The 18781-nt window shown below is 52.5% G+C and overlaps 2 protein-coding genes across 3 annotated transcripts in view; both read left to right on the top strand.

Moving 5' to 3' along the window:
- Positions 1–3: 3 nt before the first annotated feature.
- Positions 4–13941, top strand: EIF3D (eukaryotic translation initiation factor 3 subunit D). Its single transcript, XM_008705596.2, has 15 exons — positions 4–139; positions 2517–2649; positions 2948–2993; positions 4048–4184; positions 4680–4765; positions 5340–5412; positions 6340–6452; positions 7373–7505; positions 8034–8181; positions 8952–9082; positions 9769–9854; positions 9935–10064; positions 12773–12915; positions 13066–13349; positions 13792–13941. The coding sequence occupies exons 2-15, from the start codon at positions 2527–2529 to the stop codon at positions 13803–13805; spliced, it is 1647 nt and encodes a 548-aa protein (XP_008703818.1). The 5' UTR covers positions 4–139; positions 2517–2526; the 3' UTR covers positions 13806–13941.
- A 2641-nt stretch (positions 13942–16582) lies between these two features.
- Positions 16583–18781, top strand: part of FOXRED2 (FAD dependent oxidoreductase domain containing 2) — an 18126-nt gene continuing 15927 nt past the window's right edge. Inside the window, exon 1 of one of the 2 annotated variants that reach the window (XM_040637474.1) lies at positions 16583–17196. Coding sequence is in view for 1 of the 2 variants with exons in the window: in XM_008705756.2 (XP_008703978.2) it covers positions 17216–17763 (548 nt within the window). In the remaining variant the exon portion in view is untranslated. Of the gene's footprint in view, positions 17764–18781 lie in introns of both variants that reach the window. The other variant, XM_008705756.2, reaches the window with a different exon arrangement.

Here is an 18781-nt window from a genome sequence, read left to right as displayed (position 1 = left end):
ACAGCGCCGATTGTGTTTACGGCGCCGGCCTGTGCGCGCGCATCTTTTCTCCTTTTCCCTGTTCTTCGGAGGGAAGCTGGTTGTGCCGTCTCCGACCCGGACCATCTCTCGCCATCGGGGTCGGCAGAGGCCTTTACAGGTGAGTGGAGTGTTCCATAGGGTTCCATGGATTTCTGGAACTGGCTTGGGCTGGGCCTGGCCTTCGGAGGCCTCCCGGAAGAGACCTCCCGTACGTCTCCGGCCGCCTCTGCCCCTCCGCTGGGCGGGGCAGGAATCCACCTTCGGGGACCCCAGGCCCGACACACTTAGGGATGCGGGGCACGGCCTTGTGGGTGAGGTCCCCTGGCTTTAGGCTCCGCTTTGCGGCCACGGACTGAGCGACTTTGATAATATCTCTTAGCCGCGTTGGGTCTCGGGGTCTTCAAAGTGGCCAGGGGCTCCCTGAGTTTCTGTGAAGGAGGTATTGGGGGGTTCCAAGCTGAGCAATGTTCGACCTTGCTCTGAGGAGTTCACAGTCCAAAGGTTTTCTTTCCTTTTCTGTGAAATGGACAGCTGTGGGGGCATAGGTTTCATCTCTGATCTGAAACTCTCTCCTCCAGGACTGATGGCGTCTGATCTGTAGTGGCCTGGATAATCTACACAACACCATGGCCCGCCAGCCACAGGGCTCCTTCTGAGTGCCCTGGGGTGCCTCCCCACCCCGCCCCTGTCAGCGATACAGCTGTCACTCCGATACAACGGCCGGCTGTTTCTGCTTCTGGTTCCGTTGTGCTCATTCTTATTTTACTTGTGTTGAAGCCGGGGGACTTCCTCCCACCCGCTGGAGCCTTGGGTCTGTTTCCATCTTGAACTGTGGCAGAATGACTAGATTTTTTTTAACACGTTTTGGAATATTGTTACTGGGTTACTAGGTATGGTCTATAACCCCATTTCTTCAGGCTGCTGCCCAGCTATAACATAATGGGAGGAATGCTGGACTTACGGCAGACAACCCTGGAAATCAACTCTCTGTGGAAACAGTAGGCGGAGCAACAGCTTAATTGGCCAAGCTGCAAATTTTTAATCTCTAAAATGGGGGTGTGGGGGAGTTAGTGCTGTTCACTAACTTAGCACTGTGTGACACACTGTCGGAGCTCAATAAATATTCATTTTAACGAGCGTTTTCTTGAAGCTGCCACTCCTCTCAATGCTCTTCCTGTAGTGTAGCTTAAGTTGAGAGTCGGAGGATGAAGCTCTCGGGTATGTTCCCCGTTGCTGTCACCCCGCTGTCACTTCTGTAGGAAGCCTGAATCTCTCCCCATCATGGAACACTGAGAACTTCATACGATCACTATGCCTGTGCGCTTTGATTACTCTCCCGGCTCCAGAAATACTTGTGCAATGAATTTTCCTCTGGGAGCACCCCTGAGGATTACGATGGATGATAAGTGCCTCAGGTTTTGATAGGAACTGTCAGGCAAAAAGACCTGCTTGAGAGGAGCTACAGCATTACGCAGAGTGTGGATCCCAGCCACACTGCTTTGGTTCAAATCTTCTTCATCAGCTAGCATTGCAAATTTGAACAATTTCTTAGTTTCTCTGTGCTTCAATTTTCTGATCTGAAAAGTGGGGATGATACTAGAAGCTACCCCAGGATTGTTGGGCGCATCCACTGAGTTTAGGCAGGGTAAACGCAAGAACATTGACTGGTATTCATAATATTTACAAACATGTGACATATGGCCGCTTTTACAACCTAAGGTTTAGGGTAACCTCAGCTTTCTGACAGGCTTTTTGCTTGGCTCTGTGCCCACTTGTTCTGCATAAGGATTTGCATTGATGACAGAAAATCAGAAAAACAAGAAAGAAAAGTTAAATATCAGGCTATACTTATGGGCTCTTTTTTCTCAGCGCTCTGTGTAAACGCATTTTATGCAAGTCCCAGTTGTAATTGTGTAGTATCTTAAAATGGAAGCGTTTTCATATGTGTAACTACCAAGTGTTTTGCAATGATCTTGTGCTATGAATTAAACAAGGGTCTTACTCATTTTACAAATGAAAACCCTGAGACTTAGGGAAGCTACGAATTGTATGCCTTGGTGAAGGTTTTTCTGAGAACTAGAACACGGTTATTAAACTTGAGAAAAGGTTACTGCATTCCATCAAACCTGAGACACCACTGAGTTTAAGAGGCACCACTATGTTATGTAGCACTAAGAAAGACAAACTGTCAATTAAAATAAGACAACCGATCAAGCATGAGGTGCAGCCTCATTTCAAAGACGAAATAGTAGGGAAAGTGGGTGTCATGGAATCAGTGCAATACAGTAGATCAGTTTTGTTAGTGGTCTTCTGAGTTTTAAGTATTCACAGTATTATCTACGAGGAAACAGATTGAGTTAGTAGGAGCTCAACAGTTGAGTGTTCCATTTTGTGTGTTGCCTTTTGAATTTTATCATTATGTCTTAGCTCACCTCAATGGAAGGCTCTTTGTACTTGGAGGCCTTTAAGCTGCTCACATTATTTGTATTTTTAAGGTTTTAGAAGATGGCAAAGTTCATGACCCCCGTGATCCAGGACAACCCCTCAGGCTGGGGTCCCTGTGCGGTGCCCGAGCAGTTTCGGGATATGCCCTACCAGCCGTTCAGCAAAGGAGATCGGCTAGGAAAGGTACTTGCCTGTTGGTGAGAGTGAATCTTTTAAGCTGTGGCTGCTACCCTCCATTAGTTCATTCCAAGTTTATTCTCTCAAAAGCATAACTCCTGTGTTCCTTATAAGGACACCAGCTGGGGAAGGCTAGAATGCCTGGGTACTTCCAATAGTCCTAGGAGAACTGGGCACTTACAAAGGCCTTGTGAGCCAGTCCTCCTTTGGTTTTTCCCAGACGGTATCTTCACTTACGGGGGTTTCTGGGTCAGCAGAAACGTGTCTGATTGACCTGTGTGCTCTTCCCTTGTTGCTCTGACAGGTTGCAGACTGGACAGGTGCCACATACCAAGATAAGAGGTACACGAGTAAGTGTTCAACTGACTGCCCAGACAAGGGCCTTGGGAGGATTGTTACTTTTTCTAGTAAGCTCCATCCAAAAGCATTCTAGAACAGGAACAAAATGATGATGATAATTCATAGTTTTTAGGGTCATAGTCTAAACTCTAGACAGTATCTTTTTCTTTTTTATGGCCGCAGAACTTAGACTGCTTATTAAATAGGTTTAATAGGTTATAGTGAGATTTTTTTTTCCCTTCCACTTTTAGGGCACCACCAACCTTTTCATAGATCCATTGACTTCATTCCCATTTTGCACTCCAGTGCCTGGGGTTTACTGAACCTGGGAAGACAATCAGTGGACCCCAGATTTTAAGATCTTGATACAATAAATGGGTTGGGTTTTCTTCTGTGCCAGTTGAGATTCTTGGAAGTGACTACTTGGAATACTAAGTTAAGATTATCTGAGGTTGGACGCCTGGATTGCTTAGTCAGTCAAGTGTCTGCCTTTGGCTCAGGTTGTGATCCCAGGGCCCTGGGATTGAGTCCCACATAGGGCTTCTTGCTCATTGGGGAGCCTGCTTCTCCTTCTGCTCCCCCTGCTTATGTGCATGCCCTCTCTCTCTGACAAATAAAATCTTAAAAAAAAAAAAAAAGATTATCTGAGGCTGAGGTCAGCAGAAAGCATATCGTGACCCATTAGACTTGTCTGCTTTGGGTACCAGATGATACAGATGGTTGCCCGTTTGCATAATGCACGCCCCACGTTTGTTCCTTCTGGGAGAGTAAATCTTAACTCCTGTTCTTACCGAGTAAGGCAGGGTGTGAAATGGCCTTGAGGTCCTCCGACTCTGTCTTGACTTAGAAAGTTCTTTAGACCAGAGCTATTCAAACTTGAATGTGCACATGAATCACTTAGGGATCTTAAAACGCTGATCCTGATTTAGTGAATCTGGGTGAGTCTGTCAGCATGCACTTCTGTTAAGGGTCCAGAGAGCACACTTTAAGTAGCAGGGCTTTAGACCAGCCTGTGTGTAAAGTCTTTAGGTAGAAGCTGTTACACATCACTGCCTCTGCCTGCAGATAAGTACTCCTCTCAGTTTGGCGGTGGAAGTCAGTATGCTTATTTCCACGAGGAGGACGAAACTAGTTTCCAGCTGGTGGACACGGCGCGCACACAGAAGACCGCCTACCAGCGGAATCGGATGCGATTTGCACAGGTAGGCCAAGAGCCAGCAATCTGACCATCTAGGGGCCATTACCATTGGCTGCCACCTGCTAAAAATGCTACCTTGTGCGTATTGATGAAAGTGCATTTTCATAGGTCTTCAGTGACTTCCAGGTAGCTGACCAGTGACACATTGTGCTAAAGTAAACTTATACTGGGTCCAGAGATGAATTTAAATAGTTGAGGTTTTTGTGGTAGGCTAAGACATTGTGCATCTGTGCCAAGAGGGGGTGTCTGCGTCAGGTAAAAAGGTGCCTGTTGCCTCATTTAATCGCTGTGTGCAGGCTTTATTAAGCAGATGGTCCAGTCGGGCTACATCTTACTACATAAAGAGGCAAACTGCAACTCTAATAGGAGCCCATAAACTTCAATAAAAAACGTGAACATACGTCTATGCGAATTCCAAGTAAAGATCTCCCATTAAGCGCTGCCTATCGTCCGTCAGATCCCCAGGATTTTAACGTGGGTGTTTTTTCTTAATTCCCAGCGGAACCTCCGCAGAGACAAAGATCGACGGAACATGTTGCAATTCAACCTGCAGACCCTGCCTAAGAGCGCCAAGCAGAAAGAGAGGTGAGGTTTCCTGTCCTCCTGGAACGAGGAACCCTTCCAGGACTGAGCGTACTCTGAAATCACTGGGCCAAAGCAGGAGGACGGTTGTCTTCCCCAGCATTACAAACAAAAACAAAAACCTTCCTGACGCCAGCGAAGCCACTGTTGGGCCTGCCCTCATTCTCCAAGGGCCACCATTGGCAGATAGCGGGGTGGGAAGGTACTTGGCAGCGGCCAGGCACTGGGAGGAAACGAGGGCAGGTAAGAAGAGCTCTGGGGCTTCCCTCAGCTCGGGTCTGCCTCCTTCACACAGGGCGCTGGGGGCTGTGTCGTGCAGCAGCCCTGCCGGGCTGAGGCTGCCGGTGGCCTCTCTGGAGGGGGAGTGGAACCCACCTGGTCGGTGTGGGGGCAGTGTGTCTCTTAGCAGCACCTGAGCATGCACTCTTTTGGTCTGCTCTTTTTCACGAAGCCCCTGTTTTCTTAGTTCTAAGAAGTCAGTGATGCAGTTTAGCAGAAGAGAATGGCAGCTTCTGCCCTTCGAAACGCCACTGACCTAAGGATCTGCACCAAAAGCACAATCTTCTTGTCTTTCTAGAGAGCGCATACGACTGCAGAAAAAATTTCAGAAACAATTCGGAGTGAGGCAGAAGTGGGACCAAAAGTCACAGGTAGTGTATCCACACCAGAGTTCTATCTAGAAATTCACTTTTGCTTATTTGGTTTTACAAGTGCTTTATTAAAATCTTCACATAATATACAACCCACCCATTTAAAGTGTACAGTTCAGTGGTTCTTGGTACATTCATGGATACGGGCCTGCATTATCACAGCCAGTTCCAGAACATTCTCCTCATTCTGAAAAGAACCCCATACCCTTCAGCAGTCAGCCCTTGTTCTCTCTCCCTAGCCCTCGGCTACTACCAGTCTCTTCTGTCTCTGGATTTGCCTCTTCTAAACATTTCATATAAATAGACTCCTACAACACGTGGTCTTTTGTGTCTGGCCCCTTTCACTGAACATGTTTTCACGGTTCATCCGCCTTGTGGTGTGTTCAGTACCTCCTTATTGCGGAATCTTGTGTGGATATACCACGTTTTGTTGTCCGTTCAGTGGTACATGGGTGCCTGGGTGGTTTCCACTTGCTGCTGTTAGAAAAGATGCTGCCATCAATGTTTGTGTGCAGGTGCTTGTGGGGACGCCGTGAGAACGGAAACGCGTGTAAGCAGGAGACAGACTCGGTTGGCAGCGGTTAGATTTTGCTGGATGCGATGCTTGCTCTGCTAACACCCTGCAAGAAATATAAGAAGCTGCTAGAGCTTCTTTATAAAATATGTACCTGTGAAAGAGCTGGTGTGTCCTGGGTGCCGACATCACCTGGGAGTAAAATTTCTGGTGGGTTTTGACCTCTTGACTCCTTCAGTCCTCTTCTAGATTGTAAACTCCAGAGAGTCAGGGATGCTGTCTTACAAAGCAGCCAGCACGTGGCGGATGTTCCGGAGAGATTTAGTGACTAAAAGCCCTTCACACTGTTAACCCGCCTTTTGCTGTTACGTGCTGGCTGTAATTCTTTTCTCTCCCCTGGTTTTGCACCGCAGAAACCCCGAGACTCTTCGGTGGAAGTGCGCAGTGACTGGGAGGTGAAGGAGGAGATGGACTTTCCTCAGCTGATGAAGATGCGCTACTTGGAAGTGTCGGAGCCACAGGACATGTAAGTGGCTTCTCTGGCTACCGTCCGCCACGCGCTTCTGTGTGTGGACCAGCAAGTTGCGTGGCTCTTGGCAGGAAGAGAAAGACCGTAGTTCATCAGAAGCAAAGCTTTTCCTGACGTTACAAAGAGCTGTTGACCTCAGGTAGTAGACGGAAGTCAGTCAGTGGGGGCCAGAGCGCCAGGCCAGAAGTCCATGCAACTGGAAGCTTCTGGGACTACCCATGTCCCTGTCTTGGCCTCAGTCTCCCTGTCATTAAAAGGGGGAATTTGAGTCAATCAGTTGTGTTCATACTGTTCTATGGACCCATATCCGGAGCTTAGGGGACAGGGACCTAGGTGAACTCGGAGAGCTTGTCTCTCCTGTTCTCGTCATAAAAACTCTCTCCTCTTTTTTTTTTTTTTTAAAGATTTTATTTATTCATTTGACAGAGAGAGAGACAGCCAGCGAGAGAGGGTACACAAGCAGGGGGAGTGGAAGAGGAAGAAGCAGGCTCATAGCAGAGGAGCCTGATGTGGGGCTCGAGCCAGGATCACGCCCTGAGCCGAAGGCAGATGCTTAACCGCTGTGCCACCCAGGCGCCCCAAAAACTCTCTCTTCTCTTATTTATTGGATTTCTGGATAAGACTTTGGATTCCATGGCTTTTTTTTTTTTTTTTTTTAAGATTGATTGATTTATTAGAGAAAGCACACAAGCAGGGGGAGGGCCAGAAGGAGAGGGAGAGAATCTCAAGCGGACTTTTGACTCCCCGCTGAGGGCAGAGCCTGATGTGGGGCCTGTTCTCACCACCCTGAGAGCAGGACCTGAGCCGAAGAGTCAGATGATCAGCCGACTGAGCCCCCCAGGCGCCCCCTCCGTGGCGTGTTTTCTTTTTTAAGCTGACCTTCCCGTTTGTTTCGCGTGTCTTGCCCGCTCCCGCAGCGAGTGCTGTGGGGCCCTGGAGTACTACGATAAAGCCTTCGACCGCATCACCACGAGGAGCGAGAAGCCGCTGCGGAGCATCAAGCGCATCTTCCACACCGTCACCACCACCGACGACCCCGTCATCCGAAAGGTGGGCCCCGGGAGGAGCGCTGCCGGCTTCCGCCACGGAGGCCGCAGGAGGAACAGCACGCGGGCATACGTGTGAATCAGGCTGTGCTCGGGAACCCCTTTAGATACAATGCTCTGAACGGGAGAGGGTCAGAGGGGAATACGGGCAGCGCGCTGGCTACGCTGGAATACTGGCGGGGAGCCGAGCTGGGCTTATGTCCCACACCGCCGTGCCTCCTCACTCTACCTCCCTGAGGCCTCCTTGCCTTACCTCTGAAGCGGGTTGAAGGTGCTTCCCACAAGCCACGGGGTGAGGACGAAAGCATTGCGAGGCGCCGTCCCGGAATGTAGCGAGTGCCCGGAGAGCTGCAGGCCCTCGTGTGCCAGGCTGGTGCCTGCCAGCGGGAGCTCGCGGGCCGGTGTGCTGCAGACTCACCCGTCAGACAGCTAGAGGGGCGTGCGCGTGTACGTGAGGGCGTGAAAGCTCCCTGCGGGGGAGTTCTCCGTGCAGATGGGCACTTAGACCTTGTTCTCCTTGTCGTCTTTGCAGCTGGCAAAAACTCAGGGGAACGTGTTTGCCACTGATGCCATTCTAGCCACCCTCATGAGCTGCACCCGCTCCGTGTATTCCTGGGACATTGTTGTGCAGAGAGTCGGGTCCAAGCTCTTCTTTGACAAGAGGGACAACTCTGACTTTGGTAAGAAGCCTGTCTGGGAGCAGCACAAAGGTGTTGGGTGTTGTGCTGGTTCGCGGCAATTCCCTGGGACTAGAGAGTGGGCGGGAAGCGTCTCCCCGCAGGCACTGATAGTCGTGGCTGCATCCCCCCCCCCCCCGACCTGCTCAGGGACCTGGAGAAGGGAAGGCCTGTCGCTGCAGTACGTCCTTGAGGCGCCGGCGTTCTGAGCCCTCCCAGGGCCCCAGTACCGTGCTTGCAGATGTTACTCCTTTGAACGGCACCTTGCTGCCTTCTGCCAACACACCATACCACCTTTACCACGTGTTTCGTATTTTTCTTTAAATTAATTCCATGTTTTCCTTCAGTGTATTTATAATGGGAAAACTACACTTGCACGTGTTTGTACCTTACAAATGTGTGTACACACACCATGAAGGGAAACCAGGTCACTAGGACATTATAGCAGTGAGACCGAACGATGTGATTCCATACCTGAGGCTTAGGGCCTTCTCTTTGCTAAAAAGCTGACAAAATCAGACACTCTCTTGAGGAACCCAAAAAGATTGAAAGGGGATCGGTTTCTTACGATGTGCTTGAATTTAATGCTGGAGAGGATCCGAAGTTACCCAGCAGCACCCCGCGCTTCCTCCCCTCTGTGCCCCACACTCGGGAGAGCCGGCTTGGCAGATGGTGGTTCTTGGGAGGACGGGCCTGTGTCCCTCCCTGCAGTGCCAGGCACGTTGTCGATGGCTCAGTTTCGTGGGTGGGTGACCATGCCGCCGCTTTTGCAGACCTCCTGACAGTGAGTGAGACCGCCAATGAACCCCCACAAGATGAAGGCAATTCCTTCAATTCGCCCCGCAACTTGGCCATGGAAGCGACCTACATCAACCATAACTTCTCCCAGCAGTGCTTGAGAATGGTGAGGCGGTGAGAGCCTCTGGGCACCAGTTTCTGTTCTGTCAACCTCTGTTTCTGGAACCTCTGCTGTGTTGTAGGCTCTGGGGTGGTGGGACTGAGCAGGGCAGACGGGGTCCCTGCCTGTCACAGAGGAGCTCCAAGCTGGGGCTTTGAGGTCAGGCTGCCCGACTGAACCCTCGACCCACCACTTCAGAGCTTTGTGGTGTACGGTTCTTCTGTGTGAGGTTAGAGTACTAAGAATACTTGTCTCAGCCAGACAGGTTGTGTAGATTCCTTCAACTGTTGTGACAAATATGGTGTCTTATACAAATACACTGTTGAGGTGCTGGAGATCTAGCAGTGAGCAAAGTTCTTGCCCTTAGGAGGCTTCATTCTAATGGAGGAGAAGACAGTAAAGTAAATAAACCTGTGTTGTGACTAGTGGTGGCATGTGCTCTAGAAAAGTGAAACGGCGGGGGGAGGGCATGGCTGCTAATTCAGACACACGAAGCACACAGATGGCACAGGCAGGCACTCGGGATCTGTCGGGGTTCATGCTCGAGGTGGGGGGGTAAACACCGCCCACCACCACCACCCCCGTGGGCTACAGGGAGCCAGCCAGGGCCGTAACTAAGCCGAGTGCGGGGTCTGGCCCATGGGCTCAGCCGCAAGTGCTCGCTGCCTCGTAACGCCTCTGTCTGTTGGCAGGGGAAGGAAAGATACAACTTCCCCAACCCAAACCCGTTCGTGGAGGATGACATGGACAAGAATGAAGTCGCCTCTGTCGCCTACCGGTATGTCAGCCACCTGGGTTGGGCGGCCTCTCTAAAATCCGGTGTCTCCAGTGACCAGACAAGCTCCGTGTTCGCTGCAGGTACCGCAGGTGGAAGCTTGGAGACGACATTGACCTTATTGTCCGTTGTGAGCATGACGGTGTCATGACTGGAGCCAACGGGGAAGTGTCCTTCATCAACATCAAGACCCTCAACGAGTGGGATTCTAGGGTGAGGCATGCTTGGTCTCCCTGTGTGTGGTTCCTGTGGGCCGTGCTGTTCCTGGCTAGCCTTTGTGAGCCTCGGTCTCGTGTCCCCCCACATCACTTACACGGCTACCAAGATGTGGGTTTTTTTGGGGCTTCAGAGTTTCTCCTCCCCTAGTTCCTCAGTGAGAAAGATCGTGTGCGTGTGTGTGTGTGTGTGTGTGTGTGTGTGTGTGTGTGTGTGTGTAGAACGTGGTTAAGGCTTAAGAACTCTTCTGCACGAGAAACCGGTCGTAACTACCTCCCCACAGGACTTTCTCCCTCTCTGTCCCCTCTACCCTCCCGTGGGCTCCTGGTCTCTGCGAGCGTCTGGTTTTGATCTCATCGTCTAGGTTGGCAGGTGTCCTGTAAGCCCCAGAGCTCTTTTTTTGATCAACTGTTTCATTTAGAGCAGCCACTGCCTTCTCTCCAGCCTTCTGATTTCTTCTTCCAACTCCTTCCCTTCTTGAACTCCGAGATTCTCAGATCAGCGAAGATTTGGCTCTTCAGGAGGCCTCTTGAAAGAAATGGGCTTCCTTCATCTTTCCTCTTTCTGCTTCCCTCTCATGCTGGTGATCCGTGATTGTTGGGCTGCTCCCCTCTCTGAAGCTGCTGGGGCTTCCGTGCCTGACTTGGCTGCAGGGGGGCAGTGCTCCCGGGCGCCGCTGTACCGAATAAAGGGTCCTCCGTGGGAAGGACAGCTCAGGCGCACGTTGAACAGGGTCTAAGGAGATATGGAGTCTGTGGGCCGTTTTGCTCTGCCTTCATTAGATCCTCCGGGATCGCATTTACCGCTGCTGCTTCCCACTCCCCACGTGTCCCTTAGCCTCGGTCACCTGATGAAGGAGCACACCAGAAGCCTTTCTTCGAGCTCAGCTCTGGGGCCGCTGGCCGCCTCTTAGACTTTCTGCCGGGCCTCCCAATAGCGTTCGGTGTCACTGTAGCTCTGTGGCCTTGCGCTCTGTGCTGCTACCTGACTCTAGTCCTGTACGTTTCTTCACTCCCTTCGCTTGTGTTCTCTGCTGGCTCCCGTCCTTCGTGAGCTCTGGGGGAGCCTTCTGTCAGGTCAGCCCCTACATGGCTCTGTTCGTCGGTTACTCTTCTGTACAGCTTCGTATTCGTTGTCTTTTGTTCCGTAACCAATTAAAGGCTTAAAATGAATCTGAAGGTTCTGGAAGAAACTTCCAGGCCCATTCTAGTTAGCGTAATTTCAGAGTTCCTTGCTGTTGTGGGGCTGAGCACCCCCGTTCTTGTGCCAGCTGTCAGCTGGGGCTTCTCAGCTCCTTGAGGTCCCCCACATTTCTTGCCCGAGGGTCCCTTCCGTCTTCAAATCAGCAACCGCGCAGCCAGTTCTTCTCGTGCTTCCAATCTCTGACTTCTCCGCATCTGGCTTACACCCAGATGTAAGGTTAGGTAAGGCCCACCCCGGTGGTCTCCCTGTCTTAAGGGGCCTCAATTACATGTGCGGAATGCCTTTGACATAGAAGATGCCTAACCGTGGGCGTGACCTTTCCTCATCTTCACAGGTTCCACCCACACGAGGGTAGGAGCCATCGGGGCTCATCTTAGAATTGTGCCTACCTCAGGCCTCAACCTTGAACTCTTAACAGTGATTCCTCAGATCTGCTTGGACTCCCATTCCTTTGTTTTTCTGCCGAAATCCGTTTCCCTCCGATGTCCTCATTTCTGTCATCACCTCTGACTTGGCTTTGTCTCTCTCCTGCTCCCTTAGGCTCAGCCTCAAGCATCTCCTCTCTCTTGCCCACCCTGCCCCTCTGTCCCCGTGTCCCCCCCACATGCTTCTGTTGTACTGGCGGGAGCGATCCATCTTCTCCCTCGGTTCTGCCATCTTCACCCCAGTTTAGGACGCTGTTGATCATGCCTGTTACTGGGCATTTACTGGTCTCCTAACTGACTTCCTTAGCACCCTCCACCCCAACCCCCAGTCGCTTGATCTCTGCCAACTAATTGTCCAAACCACTGCTCCCATCGTGCAGCACGGCCGTGCAGAGAAGCTCTTGAAATGCCACAGCAAACTCACAAGAGTGATTTTGAGGGAAACGTATGTGTTTACATACTATCCCTGAATGGTTTGGGCCTAACTACTTAATTAACTCCAGTATTTTTTTTGGTGTCTGGTTGCCATGAACCAAGACAATCTGGGAATCTGTGCCGTGTGACCTTCAACCGGTCACTTCACTCTGGGTCCCAAATTCCCACTTCTATATAAGAGGTGGTTGGAGAAGACGATCTCTCTACACGTGTGTACACATAAGATCAGACTCTGGCCTGTGGCCTTTCCCTCTGTGCCTGTCAGATCACGCCACCTCCAGCCTCTGTCAGTGTCCTCCCCTGGGTGAGCCATTGCATTGCGTCCAGGGAGCCCTCCCTTCCCACACAGCACACGTGAACGCTTGCCCCTGCCATTCACATGGCACTTGTTTCACTGTGCACGCATGGGTCCTGGACTAGACAAGAGGTGTCCCAGTTCGCCAGCTGCCCACTGTGTGGGATGCTGTGCGCGGAGGGGCTGTGTCTTTGCTGTTTTAATGGTAACAGTCTTACCTTGGGTTACCTGCGGATCCCCCCACTTCCGAGTCCCACGGAGGAGTTCCTTCTCCGCTGAAGGAGGTCCCAGGCCTCAGGCAGTAGGAGCCCCCCCTTCACTCCTGTGCCTGGGCTTGCCTCCCGCAGCACTGTAACGGCGTTGACTGGCGTCAGAAGCTGGACTCTCAGCGAGGGGCCGTCATTGCCACCGAGCTGAAGAACAACAGCTACAAGTTGGCCCGATGGACGTGCTGCGCTTTGCTGGCCGGGTCGGAATATCTCAAGCTTGGGTGAGATTCGTGTCGGGGGGGTCCTGAATTCATCTGCTGCAGGGAGGGGTCTGCGGGCGGGGCTCGCCTCTCCCCTCTCCCTTGGGAAGAACTGCCCCTTGGCCCCAGGTCTTGCTGTGCCCCTACCACTAAGGCCCCTCTCCCCGCTAGTTACGTGTCCCGGTACCACGTGAAAGACTCCTCGCGCCACGTCATCCTGGGCACGCAGCAGTTCAAGCCCAATGAGTTTGCCAGCCAGATCAACCTGAGCGTGGAGAACGCCTGGGGCATCCTGCGCTGCGTCATCGACATCTGCATGAAGCTGGAGGAGGGCAAGTACCTCATCCTCAAGGACCCCAACAAGCAGGTCATCCGCGTCTACAGCCTGCCCGACGGCACGTTCAGCTCCGATGAGGACGACGAGGATGAAGAGGAGGAGGAGGAGGAGGAGGAAGGTGTGTAGCAGGCCTCTTTCTGAAGTCTAGACTTAGCTAGCGAGGGACTCCTTCTCTGGAGCCCTGATGTAGAACTTCCTGAGAGTTCCCTGACACTTGACTTTGGAGCAGCCTCCATTTTGGCGCCAGGAGCTATTTCAAGAACCTTTAGATCACATGAGGGCCCCAGGGCGAGAGGGGCCTTTTAGCGGCTGAGTAAGAAGCATAGAGGGGAAGGCAGTGGAATGGTTAGCCAGTGGCGTGAAAGAAAAGATGCTCTGGGCTAGTTCCACGGACTCCAGGCCGCCTCTTTCCTGCTTCATTCACCAGCTGGCGACTGAAGGAAATCCCTATTAGCCCCATGACGATCCGAAAGGCTTAACTCCCGAGCGGAGGTGGTAAAAATCACAAGCAGTTCACCAGTGTGACATGGCTCATTTCTCTAACGTTTTGTGTCTTTCAGAGGAAGAAACTTAAACCAGATGGTGACATGAAGCTGGAGTTTGTAATTCCGCTGAGCCTAGAAGGGCTTTGGATACTTAATGGAATGCTTGCCTGATTCTTGCTGCCTGAAGTTTGACGGTGGAATAAAGTATAACTGTTTAGTCTCTTACCTTCGTCACATGCTTCCGTTGTGATTGGCAGCCTTTCTTCCCTCCCCCACCCCCAGTAGCTCTTGGGAGAGGGAGGGTAAGGTACAGCCGTGAGCATTACTCATTTTACCCTTCTGTTAGAGGATGAATGTCCCAGATGTTTTTGTTCTTGGAACCGCCTGACATGATCCTTTCCTTGGGGCTGATTGTCACTTGTGAGGCACATTATGGAGGTCCCCAAAAGAGGCCCGTTTCCACAGGCCTGGGTGCCTGCAGGCCGTGTGCCAGACCCAGCTGCTGCCCTTAGAAACAAATCACTAGTAAAAGGGAAAGCAGGGCACGGTCTTTGAAGGTTGAGGTGGGTGTGCTGTGTATGAAGGAGACTGCCCCAGAAGATTCTGATGGATGCTCCACTGGGTGGTGATCATTGGGCTGTAAATTGTTTTCAAGCTTGGTTTGGGCTGGTGACAGAGTCCCAAGCCGGCACCCTCAAAGCAGTGTGTCATAAATCAGCTACAGAATGCTTAGGATATGTACTTTTTATAAGTGAACAGTGTTCTATTCTTGATGGTTTGAAGTAATTACCCTGCCAGGTATTATACTAAGCTTTCTATAAATACTTCATCTGAGCCCATCCAAATTGGAATGCTGGTCGAAGTGATGTCATTGTACTGATGAGGAAACAGGCTCACCTTTTGAGTAACACTCCTGAAGTTACTACTTTAATCAAAATAATTGAGCATCTGGGGAGCCTGGGTGGCTCAGGCAGTTAAGCATCTGCCTTTGGCTTAGGTCAGGATGTCAGGGTCCTGGGATCGAGTCCCATATCCAGCTCCCAGCTCAGTGGGAGGTCTGCTTGTCTGTCTGCCTCTCCCCTTCCCCCTGCTCGTGCTATCCCTCTCAAATAAATAAAATCTTTAAAAAATAGTAATTGAGCCTCAGAAAGCAACCAAACACTGGTTTTGCTACAGTTAGCCAGGGCATGCAACATGCTTCTTGGGGAGTCTTCAAGACAGGTAAATTGTTAAAAAGCAAACCTTAAAGTCTTGTGACAAGTGCCATGGGGTTTCAGAGTTGGGCCTGGTCCTCACAAAACTGCCTCTTGCAGACCATGATGCAATCCAGCAGAATTAGCTGGGATGAGTGGGCAGGTGGAAGTCAGTTTCAGCCTTGGGCCCTCAAAACTGCACCAACTTCCACATGCTTCATTTATTTTATCTATCCCCTACTTTTATCCGTCCTGCTTGGGGCCCTCAAGCTGATGGCTTTAGTCCCGACTCAAACCTTTCACCGCATCCCCCAGCCTGTCAGCCTACTGTCAAGGCCCTGCCATACATTGTAAGTCCTGACTTCCCTCTACTCACCAAATAAGACCGGCAACTAATTCTGGTATTTAATGATCTGCTAGCACCCGTTCTCACATCTTCACAACCACTAAATAGACCTTTCTACTTTACTTTTGGTAAGGTACTTTGCATAGCCCGTCTGGTTTCACGGTTTACTCAACAAATGCTTACTGATGGCTTGCTGTATGCCAGATCTTGGAGGAAGCACTGAGGTCACCAGAATGAATAAGATCATTTCTGCTCTATGAACATTTTTTCTGATACAGATACAGGCTATAAATAGATAAGTGGCATTCTTTAGTGGATACTTTGTTCTGAGAGGTCAGGGAAGACTTCTCTAGAGAGGTCACAGGGACAATCTTTAATAAAAAGAAGCTCCAGCCATGCAAAGTTAGACCATCAGGTTCTTTCCACACCAGGCATGGCTGCCTTCCCATGAGAACCCTCAGGCCCATCTCACTGGACTACTTAATGCCCCTTGGAGGTTCCTGTACCTCTCTCAAAACAGCATATATTCTGCCCCTGTAAATCTAAGGCAGGGTCCACATTCCACCCGTGCAAAGCCAGCCTTGATCATCCGGTTCACCTGAACGGGGGCTCAAGTTCATCCTCCTGCCGTTCACGTTCCCTCCACTGCAGCCATACCGGTTGCTGTGCATGAGCAGTGAGCTTGTGTCTACATGGGGCCTATCATCGGTCACTTTGTTTACAACATTACCAAGAATGCAAAACATCACGAATAAAAAACTTTTGGAAGGAGCTCATAATTTGGGTGAGGGGTGCGGGGGATTAATTCCAGGTTCCACTTAACCGTTTGATCTCAGGCAAATCACTGCTAAACCTCCATTTGGCGAGTGCCGACAGAATGTGGGAAACAGAATCGCCTACCTCTCCTGCTTGGTGGGACAGCCAGCCAGTCGTGCACGTTCCTTAGCAAACAACATTGGAATCACTGTAGCAAACACCTCTTAGTTGCTTTTTTCTGTTCTGACTTCGACGTGGTTTCCAGTCCCTCAAAACTAGGTAGCCAATAAGTGACCACGTTAATGGTGGAGTGTATAAACCAGGTTCATCTCCACAAGTCATCAGCTCCCATGCCTCCCCTGCACGTGGAGAGGTACAGCTTCAACACAGGAGCCCTGCGCCCCAGCGCGACTCGAACCCCAGAGGCGCCCGCCCCTCCAGCCCGCGGGCAGCACGTGCGCCCCTGTACCGCGCAGCCAGAGGTCCGCAGGCGCCCCGCCCCTCCCGGCGTGCCGCGCGCCGCGCACGTGACTCCGCCCCCTGCCATTGGCTGGGCGGGGCCGCCGAGGCGCCAGCTGGCGGAGCGCGGCTTCAGTCGACTGCGGACTGTCTCCCGCGCAGCTGGGAGGTCCGCGCTCCGTGCGGAGAGGCAGGCGGGGCAGGCGTGGGCACCGCGCACGCGCGGGGAGCGGCCCCCGGAGAGCGCGCGCCTGCAGGAGTGTGCGTCGCGTGGCAGCAGGTGTGCTGGGCCATCCCTGTCACGTGATCAAGGAGTCCGGTGCGCCGGACACCTGGAGGGGGCGGGGTCCCGCAGGCCACGCCTCCTTCGGTCTGGAGGGCGGGGGCGTGGCCAGAGAGACTTGCCCCTCAAGGGTCTGATTTGGGGAGGGCTCGGGAGGGGTGTTGGGCACCCCTCAAATTAGGGGAAGAATGGGGGAACACCCACCCTAGTACTACCGTGGCAAGGGGGGTGGCGCTCCTGGGAACCGAGGCCCTGGAGGAGATGGAGGCGTTCGAATTTCCTGGGGGGAGCCCCAGATCCGAGCTTGAAAGGATGGAGGCAGGCAAATGAGTTCCGAGACCCTCGGGTTCGGGTCCTGGCTGGACCTCAGATAGCGGTGAGCCTTCAGGGGAGCCCCTGCCCCTCTCCCATCATCCCGAGGGCATCGGAGTGCGAGGCCTCACATCCGTGGTCTGCCGCAGGATGGGCCTCTCGGCCGTGGCCCGGCTGTGGGGCCCGCCGGGGCTGCTCCTGACCTTCGCCCTGCACCCGGCTCTGTGCCTGCGCCCGGTCCAGACCTCGGCGCCCCGGCACCGGGACTACTGCGTCCTGGGCGCCGGGCCCGCGGGACTGCAGATGGCCTATTTCCTGCAGCGGGCCGGGAGGGACTACGCGGTGTTCGAGCGTGCCCCGCGGCCGGGCAGCTTCTTCACGCGCTACCCGCGCCACCGCAAGCTCATCAGCATCAACAAGCGGCACACGGGCAAGGCCAACGCCGAGTTCAACCTGCGCCACGACTGGAACTCTCTGCTCAGCCACGACCCCCGGCTGCTCTTCAGACACTATTCCCGCGCCTACTTCCCCGACGCGGGCGACATGGTGCGCTACCTGGGCGACTTCGCGGACCGGCTGGGGCTCCACGTGCTGTACAACACGACCATTGCCCACGTCACTCTGGACAAGGACCGGCAGGCCTGGAACGGCCATTACTTCATCCTGACCGACCAGATGGGCCACGCACACCAGTGCAGGTAAGAAACCCGTCCCAGAGGGCGTCTGGGTGGCTCAGCGGTTAAGCATCTGCCTCCCGCTCAGGTCATGATCCCAGGATCCTAGGATCGAGCCCCACATCCGGCTCCCTGCTCCGCGGGAAGCCTGCTTCTCCCTCTCACACTCCCTTTGCTTTTGTTCCCTCTCTCGCTGTCTCTCTGTCAAATAAATAAATAAAATCTTAAAAAAAAAAAAAAGATAAAAAAGAAACCTGTCCCAGAGCCTACCTGCTGGCACCCCTTGGTCGGCGGGAGGTGTGGAAGAAATGAGAGAATGAGGTCCTTTCTTTTTTTTTTTTTTAAGATTTTATACATCTGTCATGTTCACTGTGACACCAACCTTGAGTATTCAGCATCGTATAGCTTATGTGCCCGCAAAGCCCTTTCTGAAGAGCATCTCCTAGAACTAATGTTCCTCTAAAGACATTCTGGGAAAAATGACCAGCAAGCGTCAGATGGGCTCAGTGGGATTTCAGAACTGAACTAGCGCGGGAGGCCCGACAGGCAGAGCTGCCAGCAATCAGTGTTAGATTGCTTTGGCTTGGGTGAAAGCTAAAGATTGTGTAGACAACCCAAACTCAGAGTCACACACGGTACTGCCCTGATTCGGTCCTCACAAGGACCCTGGGGTCAGTTCACTGATCCCCGTTTTACAGATGAAGAGCTGAGGCCCAGAGAAGTTGAGTCACTGGTGCTAGGTCACACAATCTGAGCCTGTGTCTTCCTGACCCCGAAGCCTGTGTTCTTTCTGCTACACCAGACTGCCTCTCCCTCCTCCCTGGCCCGGAGGCTGCCGCTTGGCTCCGGGCAGGTGCCGGGAGTTATCTTCTCACGCCCTTCGCCGGAGGCCCAGCTTGCTCCTTGCTTGTTACAGCCCCAGGGAAAGAAGGGCTGTGCCAGCTTGGGACCCTTGCATTTTAGACAGCAGGGCAACAGCCTAGGGGAGTTAGATCTGAGCTGGGTGGGCAACGGTCAGAAAACAAGGAGCCACAGGGGCCGC

The sequence above is a fragment of the Ursus maritimus genome, unplaced genomic scaffold, assembly GCF_017311325.1.
Source record: "Ursus maritimus isolate PB19 unplaced genomic scaffold, ASM1731132v1 scaffold_21, whole genome shotgun sequence".
Taxonomy (NCBI): domain Eukaryota; kingdom Metazoa; phylum Chordata; class Mammalia; order Carnivora; family Ursidae; genus Ursus; species Ursus maritimus.
This window is presented reverse-complemented; position numbering and strand designations above follow the sequence as displayed.